The sequence below is a fragment of the Solanum stenotomum genome, chromosome 12, assembly GCF_019186545.1.
Source record: "Solanum stenotomum isolate F172 chromosome 12, ASM1918654v1, whole genome shotgun sequence".
NCBI classification, from domain to species: Eukaryota; Viridiplantae; Streptophyta; class Magnoliopsida; order Solanales; family Solanaceae; genus Solanum; species Solanum stenotomum.
The window spans coordinates 14,373,474-14,386,740 of record NC_064293.1 but is presented as its reverse complement, the minus strand read 5'-3'; the positions used below and the strand labels follow the sequence as shown (position 1 = coordinate 14,386,740).

General features: G+C 31.1%; 1 protein-coding gene across 1 annotated transcript; it reads left to right on the top strand.

Moving 5' to 3' along the window:
• The first annotated feature begins 3,780 nt into the window (after positions 1–3,780).
• On the top strand, positions 3,781–9,877 carry LOC125849327 (WD repeat-containing protein 55). Its single transcript, XM_049529399.1, has 15 exons — positions 3,781–3,996; positions 4,109–4,141; positions 4,243–4,307; positions 4,622–4,709; positions 4,811–4,883; positions 5,986–6,092; positions 6,937–6,979; positions 7,082–7,138; positions 7,418–7,494; positions 7,578–7,626; positions 7,759–7,805; positions 7,897–7,970; positions 8,168–8,223; positions 8,338–8,458; positions 9,436–9,877. Exons 1-15 carry the CDS (start codon positions 3,893–3,895, stop codon positions 9,504–9,506), a joined length of 1,065 nt encoding a protein of 354 aa, XP_049385356.1. The 5' UTR covers positions 3,781–3,892; the 3' UTR covers positions 9,507–9,877.
• The last annotated feature ends 3,390 nt before the right edge of the window (positions 9,878–13,267 follow it).

Below are 13,267 nucleotides of genomic sequence, written 5' to 3'. Positions count from 1 at the left end.
ATTATAAATCCATTCATTTGTTTACTACTGATGACTGTGAATTATTTGTTGATGTACCTAATATTGTCATGCAAGACAATTTATTTTTACTTTTACCAATTGTTAATGAAGGCACATACTATAGTGAAAGTGAAATGAAACGGTGTTTAGTGGTATAGATTATGATACTGATGAGTTGAAAAATTTTGTTACTAAAAAAAGTAGAATATAACTGATAGTTTGCAAGATTATAAGAAGATTGTTAAGGGTATGTCCTTCAAGGATATAGCTGACGCAAAATATTTCTGCAAATTTTATGATATGGCTAAGAAGGTAAAATTGGTTGTGATGAAGAGTGATAAAAAATATTGAGCTATAAATGTGATGTTAGTGTTGAAGAGTGTCCATTTATATATCTGATTTCTAGGGATCTGATCACTCCCGATGTTAGTGTCAAAACACTAGTAGATCATATAGAGTGTGGGATAGCATATGACAACTCTTTAATGGATTACTCAACAACAACTCAGTATTCTGAGGAGAAATTGCTAAGTGACCCTAAGTACAAATTCTAAGAAATAAAGGTTGACTTACGCACTATGTTTCATTTAAATGTAAGTGAAGCAAAGTGCAAGAGAGCTAAAGGGGAGTTACTAGAGACTCCGGATGGTAGCGTTGTAGACTCTTACAATAAACTAGAGGGTTATGCTACTGAATTGAGAAGTTGCAATCTAGGGGGTCTGACATTGTGATTAATTTGTCTAAAGAGGCATTATCTAATGGTAAGAGAAAATTTCTTTGGATGTATATATGTTTCAAGGTAATAAAGTTGGGTTTTAAGTCAGGGTTAAGACTATTCATTGGGTTAGATGGTGCATTCCTTAAAGGAAAAATCAAGGGACAGGTATTGGTTATTGTTGGTCAGGACAATATAAACTCTTTCTACCCTCTAGTTTGGATTGTGTAAGTAAAGAGACTAAAAGGACTTAGGCATGGTTCATGCAACATTTGTAGTATTCACTCGAACTTCAGAATGATGAAGAAGTGGCATTCATATCAAATATGCAGAAGGTAATATTATACTACTAAGTTGCAATTTATTTACCTTCATTTAATACTATTATTTTATTAATTTAGTTATTTTTATTTGATACTCAGGGGCTACTTGATGCAGTAAGGACAATTTTACCTGAAGCACATAAAAAATATTGTTCAAGACATATTAAGGTAAATTGGTGCAAACGATAGGGTGAAGGTGAGATGAAAAAATTGTTATAGTAGGCTGCATGGTCCTCATTTTCAGAGGAGTTTGAGGATCAAATTCAACATATCAGAAAGTTGATGAAGAGGCTGAAACGGATTTACTAAACAAGTATCCTTCCGAAACATGATGCAAAGCCTATTTAGATACTGTGTGTAAAAAGATATTATTAATAAATTTAAGCGAAAGCAAGTCGCAAAGCATGAAAAAGAAACTGGTAGGGGAAAGAAGAGATAGCCTAGAAGAGGTTTGATTGATGATGAAGAAGCTTCTGAGGAAGACATCAACTGCAGCGTCCCCCAACCAACACAAGAAAGTTAGCCTGAATTTCATGTTGTTTCTAGTAGTTTTATTTCAGTAGCTGAGGAAGATGATGAAGACTATCGGCTAGAGCCAAGAACAATTTCTGAAGAAGCTTATTTAACAAGTATGAGAAAGAGACAGAACTCACAAGAACTAATTGAAAGTAAAGTAATAAGCTTCAGAGGTGACAAATTTGGTGTTAGTGAACCTACAAATCTTTCCAAAACACCAATTGACTTAATTAGGAAGGAAAAAGATGTAATTACTACAAACCATCTACAAGCACAAATGATTCAAAAGTTCAAGAATGGGATGATGAAACTGTTAGTACTATTGTTTTGTATATGTTCGTGCCTTTAATGATGTTAAGGCTAATCTTATGTTTTCGCTAGACTAACTAGTAGCTTGTGTTTTGGCACTACTGTTTGTATAGGCAAGTGTTTTTTAATGATGTTAAGGTTAAATTTGTATTTTACTAGACTAACTGGTAGTTTGTGTTTTGGTACTACTGTTTTGTATAGGCTAAATTATAAGCTAAACTTGTATTTTTGCTAGACTAAGTAAAGTATGACACGTTTAATATTCTATGTTATATAAGTTAAGAACATATGTTTGTTGATTAATATATTTTTAATTGCACAATCAAATGGTACATTTGTAATTACACTGTGGCAAACAAACAAGTCAACGTAATTACTACTGTAATAATTACACCAATTTCAATTACTTGATGACTTTTGAAACAAACCTTAAGGGGTCGTTTGGTATGGAGTATTAGGAGAAATATTCCATGTTTTATATATGATATTATTTAGTTCTATGTTTGCTAGGAATTTTGGGCAAATGTATAACTAATCAATGAATTAGTTATACACCCTACATGGTATTATAGGGTGTATAACTAATACCTTCCCTGTGGTGATATTAGTAATACATAAGATTTAGTACCATGAGATTAATCTATGTAAAGACGAAAATATCCCTCAATTTTTTTAATCATTTTATTTATTTTCCTAATTTTATGTTTTATATTTGTATTAGTAAATTAATTTAAATAAATAGCTTACAAATTTTATCATTTAGAGAGAGTTATTTGTTGCTAACTAAATTCAATACAAATCAATCGCAATTTGAAATTTGAATTGTTTACCATTTACTAATTGAAAAAAGAAATAAATCATCACATGACATTTGTGATCTTAATTGAATATATTATTATTGATACATACATGGTTTTCTAATTATTTGTATGTTGAACAATTTATAAAATTGCATACACACTAGAACTACAACTTGTAATTTTTATGTGTAAACATAAATTGTTTATTAATATCGCTTACCGTCTTTTTAATTTTAGAAGTAGATGGTCTATCTTTTCAAATTGAAAATTGATGTTTTATAAGTGATCAATTTATTAAGATGACAATTATTTACCCTTAAATAATTCATTCAAGTGAGAAAATAGTAAACATGAACAACATTATTCTTCTCCTAGCTAGTTGGAAGGCCATAAAAGTTATCTATCTTTGACCAATTACATAAAATAGAAAATCTCATAATAATTCAAAAATATAATTGAAAATATGTTTTTTTGTAAAGTTTTAATCCAAACACATATTATGTGAGAAGCAATAAACATGCTTTTTGGACTCAAATGGTGTGCACATAATGGCTTTAGAACTGAACTGGGCGAAACAAACTCTTTACTGTTGGTTAAATGCATAAACAGAGAATGAAAAATTTCTTGAAGAATTTTCAATTTCATAAAAAAAATTCAGAGTTTAATTGAAGAACATGGGTTCGAGATCAATCATAGCTATAGAAAAACTTATCAACCTGCTGATGGATTGGCAAACTTGGGTCATAGTATTGCGGGAACCCAAGTGTTCAACTCTTTTGTTGAGCTTCCAAAACACATTAGGGGGCTTATTAACATGGATAGATAGAATTTACCATCTTTTCGAGTTAAACATACCAAATATGCCCAAATAGCTTATGAACCTCCTTGAATCTTGTATAAAAGGGGTTGAGTAGGCTAGACTAGTCTCATCTCGATGATCATGTACAAAGTTTGGTATACCAAACTCAAATATGTAACTTTTTGCACATAAATGATCCATAGAGACAATGTCTTTGAGTAAAAAAAAAAAAAACACTTGATAAAAATAAATTCCGCATCACTAATTCCGATACCAAACGACGCGCAAGTATTATACAAAATATTTCTTTCTCTAACAAAAAAAAAATAAAATGTTTTCTCCCGTCCAAACAAGTCCCTAAATTAGGGTTTAAGACCAAAGACGTGAAAAATCCTACACTAGCCTAAGCCTAAACCCTTGTCAGGTAAGTATGGCTGCCGTGGAGATAGACCTTGGAAAGCTTCCATTTGACATTGATTTTCATCCATCCGATCATCTTGTTGCTGCTGGACTCATCACCGGCGACCTTCTCTTGTAAGTATTCTTTTTGCTTTTTCGGAGTTGTAGTTTATTGATTGATTGGCTTTGATGTGTTGGGCTGCTTTAAACAAAAGAAAAAATTATGAAATTTATCTGTCTCGTGCAGGTACCGTTACAATGCTGATTCTCCGGCTCAGAAGTACTGATAAATTTCCCTTTTTTTCTTTTTTCAGTTCATCTTTGGGTGTTTTTGGTTAATGGGTTATTCTGAATTGTGCAATTTTTTTTGTTCAATTATAGGTTGTTGGAAGTAAAAGCTCATAGCGAATCATGTAGAACTGTCCGGTTTATCCACGAGGGCCGTGGTAATATATTCAAACATACCCTGCTGTTCTCTTTTAGTTGCTTGCAATTCGAATTTAAGTTTCTGTGTTTACTCTTGTGGGAATTGGCACCCTTTATGAGTTGTACATGAAGCAATACTAAAGTGAACTAGAGAGCTCTCCTCTACCTTGACTTAGTAAACAGGAAGATCAAGGATTTCTATCTGTGGGATTATGTCCTCTTGAGCCAGATTTTTCTTTGATTCTATTATTTCCATTATTTTCTTTTTCTTATTGCATCAATTTAGTGATTTATTGCTAATTTGATTTGTTTCTTAAATCGAATACATGTGCAGCAATTGTGACGGGATCTCCAGATTGTTCTATTCTTGCAACAGACATTGAGACTGGCTCAGAAATTGTTCGCCTGGAGAATTCCCATGGGTGAGTGCTACAGATTAAGTGTTTGTGAAACAGCTTCGTTTTAGGCATTTATTGAAAGTATTGCTCTTTGATGATCTCACACAAGTATCACTTTGATTCAGGGCTGCTGTTAATCGAATTGTAAATTTGACTGAGTCAACTATTGCTTCTGGAGACGATGAAGGATGCATTAAGGTAAAGTTGGTGTATTGATTTTTGTTTCCTGACCAAAGAAGGCTTAGATAATTAGAGAATCAGAAGATATAAATCCTTTTGGTTGTATCTTCAAATTTGAATTTTTGAAGTAACTAGTGAAATAGTCAACATTCTATCATTCAAATTGTACCATGCTTGATAGTTTTTTTTCCCGTTACACTATATTAGATTGCTTCATTCACTATTGTAGAAAGTAGCAACAGTTTTGAGGTGCACACTATGCACAAGGTTGAATGGACACCACCGTTATTTAAAAAAAAAAAAAAGGAAGTAGCAAAAGTTGGTCTGCCTTATGCATTTTTTGGATTCCATCATCATAATATACTCTGTTTTGTCAGCAACCTTGCAAATCTGGTGCCATCGAACCATACATTTTCTTATTCTGTAAAGAAGAATTATGAGGAAGTAACAAAACATTGAAGTGTTCAAGCCTCAGTTCCTTATTTCTCAATAGATAGTGTGTTAATATTGCTCCTTCATGTTCTTCATTAGAAAATTGCTCCTTCATGTTCTTCATTAGAAAATTGCTCCTTCATGTTCTTCATTAAAAAATTTGCCCCTTCATGTTCATGAGGACTGTTGATCACTCTTGCCTTTTCAATTTTCTTTAACTTTGTGGATGGATTATGAAGACGGACAAAACCACTGGTGTTTTTTCTATAATAATACTTAATATACAATTTAGGGCTTCATTGGGGTTCTTGAATGCCATGTTGAGATTGCAATCAGTAAATTTTTTGCTTTTAACGGTTTTGTGACTAACAGAAACTTGAATCATGTGATGTTAAAATTCTGCTAATAGTGCGGGTTGTGGTTTGCGAGCTATTGCATAGGAGCGGAGGTTTTACCCTGTGCGCACCAAAAGGGTAGCGGCTGTGGGTTTCCCTTATCATCAAAAAAAAAATAAAAATTCTGCTAAACCTTTATGATGTTGATACTTTTATTCCATGAAACTGATCCCATTAGTGGCATCTCCATCAAGCCATGTGTGCTTCATTGTGCCAAGCGCCATATCCATAGAGTCTAATTAAGTGTTAGTTTGCCTTTCCAAACAACTTATCTTGGAAGATCCATCTTGCAGGTATGGGATACCAGACAACGCTCATGCTCCCATTCTTTTAATGCACATGAAGAATACATTTCAGACATTACATTTGCAGCTGATTCCATGAAACTATTGGCAACTAGGTACGTAATTGAACCTGCGTCTCTCAAAAGCATGCATGTCCTTGGTGACTGTATAATGTAACTATTTAAGTGAGATCTCCTGAAAAGGGTGAGAACAAACACTCAAACCTTTCATCCCCTGCACTACCATCTTGTTTGACTTCTCATTAGCCTTACTAGGAAATGACTATATGTGACTCTATTTCTGGTTTTACCTTTGAATTTGAGTATGTAGATTTGCTGAGTTAGTCACATTTTGAATTATTGGAAAGTAATACACTAATTACCACGGCATTTATAATTATAGGCGAGGAGGAATGAATTTGTAATCTTCTATTGGTTCTGAAGATACCACGTCAATTGATCTTTCTAAAGCGATGAAATGAAAATCAGGACCCTTTTTGTTCTTTTGCCAAGTCAATTTTTTCTGTACATTAATCTGATTTTTAGACAGTTTCTTGGACTGGTTTTTATTGCTCTATCATCCTGGACATTTTTTTACTATGCTATTCCCAAAAGGTGAAAGGGGTTCCTGATTTAGGGTTTACTTGATGCATTTGAAATTCAGTCATAGTTTATTTAGATTGTTTGAATTGGTTATCCCTGGTTTATGTTTTCAAGTGCTCCATTATTTATTTTACCAGTGTGTTGCATTTTTCCAAACTCCGGCATTTGTCTTCTAAACCACCAAAAATTAAGAATGTTGTCTTTTAAGACAGGAAAATGATATACTCTCTCTTTATTTTGTTACGTTTGGGTTCATGTGCTGCTAAGTCTGGCTCAGGTTAAGCAGCTCAGTCTCATGGGGTATAAGTTAAGAACTCAGTGTAATTATCTGAACTGCTAATCTTCTTTTTCTCTGTAGTGGCGATGGGTCACTTTCTGTATGCAATTTAAGGAGCAGCAAGGTAGTATGCTTGTTTTGGTTGCTCTTAAACTAAAAAGCTATCATCTTGACATAAGTTCTCTTCACTATAAAAGTTGATACATTTTCTATATCTCAATTTCAGATCCAAACTCGCTCTGAATTTTCTGAAGAGGAGCTGCTCTCTGTGGTAATTATGAAGGTAATAAATCTTCTACATGTAATATGATGCTCTTTTCCTTTACACCTTTCTCTTGTTGAGCTTCAAAGACTTCTTTATAGAGAGTTGTTTCTCATCTTATATTGTTTCTTCTTTAGATTTTCTGGTCAATTTTAATCCACAAAAACTTTCTCTAGACATGCTTCAAACTCATTTGGTTGACTAGATTTACTGTTGCCACTGTGTGGGAAGTACCCTTAATACATACGACTGTTAACTTCTCACAAACAAAAGATTTACAGTTTCCATTTTTGTCATTAGAATGGTAGAAAAGTAATATGTGGTACTCAATCTGGAACTCTGTTACTGTATTCATGGGGATTTTTCAAGGATTGCAGGTATGTCTCCTATTCTCCATTTTGCTTCTTGAACTTTTTGTCTGGAGTTGATTCCAATATATTCCATTTCTTGTCATTTTCAGTGATCGCTTTGTTGATCTATCACCAAACTCTATAGATGCATTACTGAAAGTAAGTGTCTATTATAATTTTTTGTTGATAAGAGTGTCTACTGTAATTTTCTTTCACCAATAATTGAAGTCTGAATTCACGTGATAATCATACATTGAAAATTAAAAATATGTTCTTTTTCTTCTGGATAAGCTTGACGAAGATCGAGTAATAACTGGGTGTGAGAATGGGCTTATCAGGTGAGAGAACTCTACTGTGGTATAAGACTATATTTTTCATTTGACAAATGAAAAGCTATTTTCCTTGAACTAATGGTTCTTTTTGGTGTAGCCTGGTTGGCATATTACCGAACAAGATTATTCAGCCAATTGGCGAGCATTCAGAATACCCCGTTGAACGTCTTGGTATGACTTTAAGTTGAAATTTTGCAGTCTATTTTTGATGGCTGAATCTTTGTATGTTCCAATGTATGGGCTGGCCATCTATATTATACTTCTATGCTTCACATTTCTATTTGTTAGCGTTGCTTAGATATCCATCTTTCAATAATACATACTTATATTGACAATTTCCTTTTACGTGGTACGTTGTCATGTTGCAGCCTTTTCTCATGATAGAAAGTATCTTGGAAGTGCATCACATGACCATTTACTGAAAGTCCGTAAATATCTCTGTTACCTCTTACAGTAGTTCCTTTGAAATTCTCAAGAAGATCGTGCATTTTAGGAAGTTGGACCACTAATAGCTATACTCCTCCTTTCTCATATTTAGTTGTGGGATCTGAATGAGCTGGTGCAAGATTCTGAGGATGGTGCGAAGAATGATTCAAGTGCTGAAGATAGTGATAATGATGGGATGGATGTTGATGATAATATACCAAAATCTTCCAAAGGTATACAATCTTTCACATCTCTGAATGGAGAAGTTATTCTTTCACGTGTGGCAAAGGATATCATAATCATATTTGAACGTGGCAGATACACGGTACAGGGATCGAAGGTCCTGTATTCCCAATTATTAATGAGCTTACTTCCCAAAGATTTTGTATAGACCCCCTTGTCAAAGTGTTTATACATGCCATTTTATTGTGAACTAGTTGAGTCTCATCTGTGCTACACTATTGAGCTTGGCTCATCTGGTTTCATCATGCCTTTTTCTTTCTATTTCAAATAAAATAGTATCTTAAGAAGTCTTTATAATGTGAATTTTCTTACAAATTTTTAGATTTGGTACCACCTTCCTTGTGTTCTGGTGGTTGGGGAAACCATTATGGATATTATTATTGTTTCATTAATGTATTCAAATAAGACCTCCATTTCACACTGTTCATACTGATTGTCTATAAATATTTAAAGGATTTAGAATGTGAAGGCACAAGTACAACTTTTCTAGAGTCTTTACTGTTTGGTTAGTGGATAGTCTGAGGTGATAAATTATTAGTTCATTGACTAATGTCATTTTCAGTATTGTTGTTTCATTGCTGTTCTTGCTCTGAAGTAGAGTACATGAAACTTATAGATGCATCCCTAACATTAGTGAAATATGTTTTAGGGCGTCATTTATTTTTTGTGAGTTTGAGAACATGGAATTGCTTCAGTTTAACTGTTGCAAGGAGCGAAAAAACTGCCATTCTTGTCTTGCAATAAATCTTATATCATCACGTTACTTAGGCCCAACATTATTTGGTAGACTTATTAACTATAGAATGGTAGGTCTTGTCAAGTAGTTGGTGAATCACTACAAAGTAAAAACTACTCTCAACCCGTCCCCCACTCCCCCTTGTTTGTGTCTTTTTCCATGCTGCTTATTCGTCTACATTATCCAGAAATTTAGTCTACCCCATAACCTTTTATTTTGCTCTTTCTGCAGGGAGCAAGAAGAAAAATGTAAATAAAGGGCCAGATCCTGGGAGTTCGAACAATTTCTTTTCAGAATTATGATATGATGTTTCATTGGTCTTGGAAGGGCAGAGTCATGGTAATTCAAACAAAACAATCCTGCCGTTTTGAGTTCTTTCTGCGTATTATAAGAACCAACAACCTGGTACGAAAGGAGGGGTATAAGTTATATGGTGATGATGCCCTATTCCCTGCTCCCCTGCAGGGTTTAGGAAGCTGATTAATCGATTCTCTGAGGGTCTGATGCTTTTGGACGCGTTTATTATACAGGTTTTTGGATACTCCATAGGTTAGCTTTCATTTATTTCCTTGAGGGATGTTGCCGCGATAAGTATCATATCTGGTTTTAGGCTCGTGTAATATGATTTTTTGGAAGATTATCCATATTTCATAGTCATGTACTAGTATAAACACCATTGATCTCTGAGTAAATATTTTACTTGGAAACATTCAGACAACTTTGTGGTTTCTTCATGCACACTAACTCTCGCTATGCTATGCGCAGGTTCAGACGAAAAAGCATTAGGTCTATTTAGGGGTGTGCATTCGGCCTTTCAATTTTGAAGAAGTGTAATCCAATTCGAACCAAAATAAATTTGGTTTGGTTTGGTTTTTCTCTTTTTGGTTTGGAATTTTTCGGTTCGGATAATTTGAAACATAACAAAGTTATATTTGCAATTTGAAAGTAATATATATATATATATATATATATAATTTCTTAAATATACTTTTTAATATAAATCACAAGTAAAACACAATACTTAAAAGAATATTAATTATAGATGTCCAAACATAAAAAATAAACTAAATCATAATGAAAATAACTAAAAACAGACAGAAGTGATTAAGTTCAACTTAATTCTAAACATTATATATGTAAAACACAATACTTATAAGTATATTAATTATAGATGTCCAAACATAAAAAATAAACTAAATCATAATGAAAATAATTAAAAACAGACAGAAGTGATTAAGTTCAACTTAATTCTAAACATTATATATATATATATATAGTTTGATTTTTTTTATTTTTCGGTTTTCATTTTTCTAAATACAAAACCAAACCAAACAAAGTAAATTATAAATTTAAAATCAAACCAAAAATCCAAATTAGAATTCGATTTGATTTTTCAATTTAATCCTAATAATGCACACCCTAAATCTATTCACGTTTCNTATATATATATATATATATATATATATATATATATTTTGATTTTTTTTATTTTTCGGTTTTCATTTTTCTAAATACGAAACCAAACCAAACAAAGTAAATTATAAATTCAAAATCAAACCAAAAATTTAAATTAGAATTCGATTTGATTTTTTGATTTAATCCAAATAATGCACACCCTAAATCTATTCACGTTTTATTTTCATTTTTCTCCAAGGAATTGTTTGAAATTTCAACGATAACCCCTTCATTACAGTACACGACAACATTAATTGATAACCTAGATAATTGGTGAATATCATGCATGTTATAACATTTTAAATCACATTTATGTAATTTCTCTTTTCTTACTCTTTCACATTTACTGTATATGACTCAACTCTATATTTTAACTTTAACTATATGATTTGATTAACTGTATAATTAATGTGAGTAGCTCGGACGACCAAGACAAATCTGGAATTTAGGACCCCCTTTTTTTTTTCTCAAGGTTTTCTTACACTTTATTTGAAATTCAACGTTTGACCATGGAAATTATTAATACAATTTGAAATTGAAAAACATTCAAATATTTGTCTTCAATTTCCCAATATTTTTTCTTTGGGTCAAATTTATCCTTTTTTTTTTGTTATTATTATTAAAATAACCAATTTTGATTATATTTCAGATGTAGATCATGCTTTATCTTTTTAAGAAAAGTATATTCAAACAATGAAATGTAATTTGTAATAATTTGAATGAAATACAACTCCATTTTTAACTTTAATTTCAAAAATATCAAATAAAGAAAATAATTTGTAATAGTATGTAGTAACTTGTATATATGATCTAATTTATAAGATTATGTGACTATTTATTATGAGATATTATATTTTAGAACAAATTTGGTTGTACATTTCAGATAAATTAGTCAAGTTAGACGATTTTGCTAGTTTTTAAAAATTGAGAATATAAATCATATTTAGAAAAAGAATATTCAAATTTTCAAATATTTTTTACAAAAAATAAGGTCAAACATAATTAACTCCAACTTTATAAATTTCTAATAAAGTAAATAATACTCCCTTCGTTCCTTTTTAGTTGTCATGTTGCATTTTTCGAAAGTCAATTTGACTAATTTTCAAAGTTAAATTAGATTATTTAAACTAAAAATTTTGATGTTAAAAAACTATACGAAAAGTACTATAGATTGCAATTGTTTGCATATTAATATGATGAAAAAAATACAACATAAAATATTAGTCAAAGTACTTATCGTCTGACTCTAAGAAAGGAAACCGTGACAACTAAAAACGAATTGCGAAAGTATTTGATCTCTATATTAACAAAGTAATATTGAACTCTTTTAGAGAGTAGTTGTATTATTATTTTTTTTAGGCAAAACGGCATGGGGGAAGAGAAAAATAAATGTAGCTTATCTAAGTTATGATTATTAAAGAAAATAGATAGACAAAAAATGTTGTTGGTTGAGAGGATGCATGTGGAATTAATTGTCTTGTGAAAAATACTAGTACTACTTATCTTGATTTAAGTTTATTCTAATGAGATCTTTAATATTTCTCCAACATGTTATAGAAGAAGCATTTTCTGGGGGATATTATTTTTCTTTGTTTTGTATTTGCTAAAGTTCTCATAAAAAAGTTTGAGGGTAACAAATATATGTTGTGTTATTATTGTTTCCTTCATTTCTCCATATTCCTCCTTTTACTTTTCTCTATATCTATAAAAAAAATTTATGCTTTTTAGCATGCTAGTTCTATATTTGTTGCATTTATATTATAAAATTTTATTGGTAGAAATAATTACTCCACTTTCTCAAATATTGTGAATAATTAGTTATTAATGTTGAGTTCTGACTTATATAGTATTTTCTATTATCAATTTTGGTAGTATAGATTCTTCAAATTTTTTAAAGAGATATCTAGTCTACAGGTCAACATAGTTAATGATTCATAATATTTTAGAAAACGATTATAGTAAAAAAAGAAAACTTGTTTAAGTTTCCAAATAATAATGCCTTCATATAAGAAATAAGACATAAATATATCCAGACTGTGATAAAATTATCAATTGTTCATTCATTCTTGGACTTCATTGTTTGTGACAATACTATCTTTCTTAAAATTAGATTGATCGGAAATTATAAGGTTTCAATATTTCAACTTTACTGATTGGGGGTATTATAATTCCAATAAAATTCTTGTGTCTTTTTGATAAAAGAGTATAGTTAAGGGTTTTCTTCGTATTTTCTCTCCTAAATATATCAAATATATTTTTTAATTACATATTTAAAAATATCATTGCGCATTATTTTATTTTATTTTCTAAATACTATGTCTTTTGTATTTTTTTTTTATAATTGTTTTGATACGTGTAACTTGAATGAAAAGTCTTTCAAAAATAACATTTTTACATTCATGAGGTAGGAATAAGATTTGCATATACTATTTTTCCTTACTATTCAATATTATTAGAGTTTATTACCATCTATTGTAATAGAATGTAACGTAATGCTTACTTATAAAACATGGAAAAAAAACTATATTCAAATTTTATAAAATCAGATTATTTAAGTATTATTATTTGTGTTTATCATATCAAATGGGATAATAAATGACATGTAAAA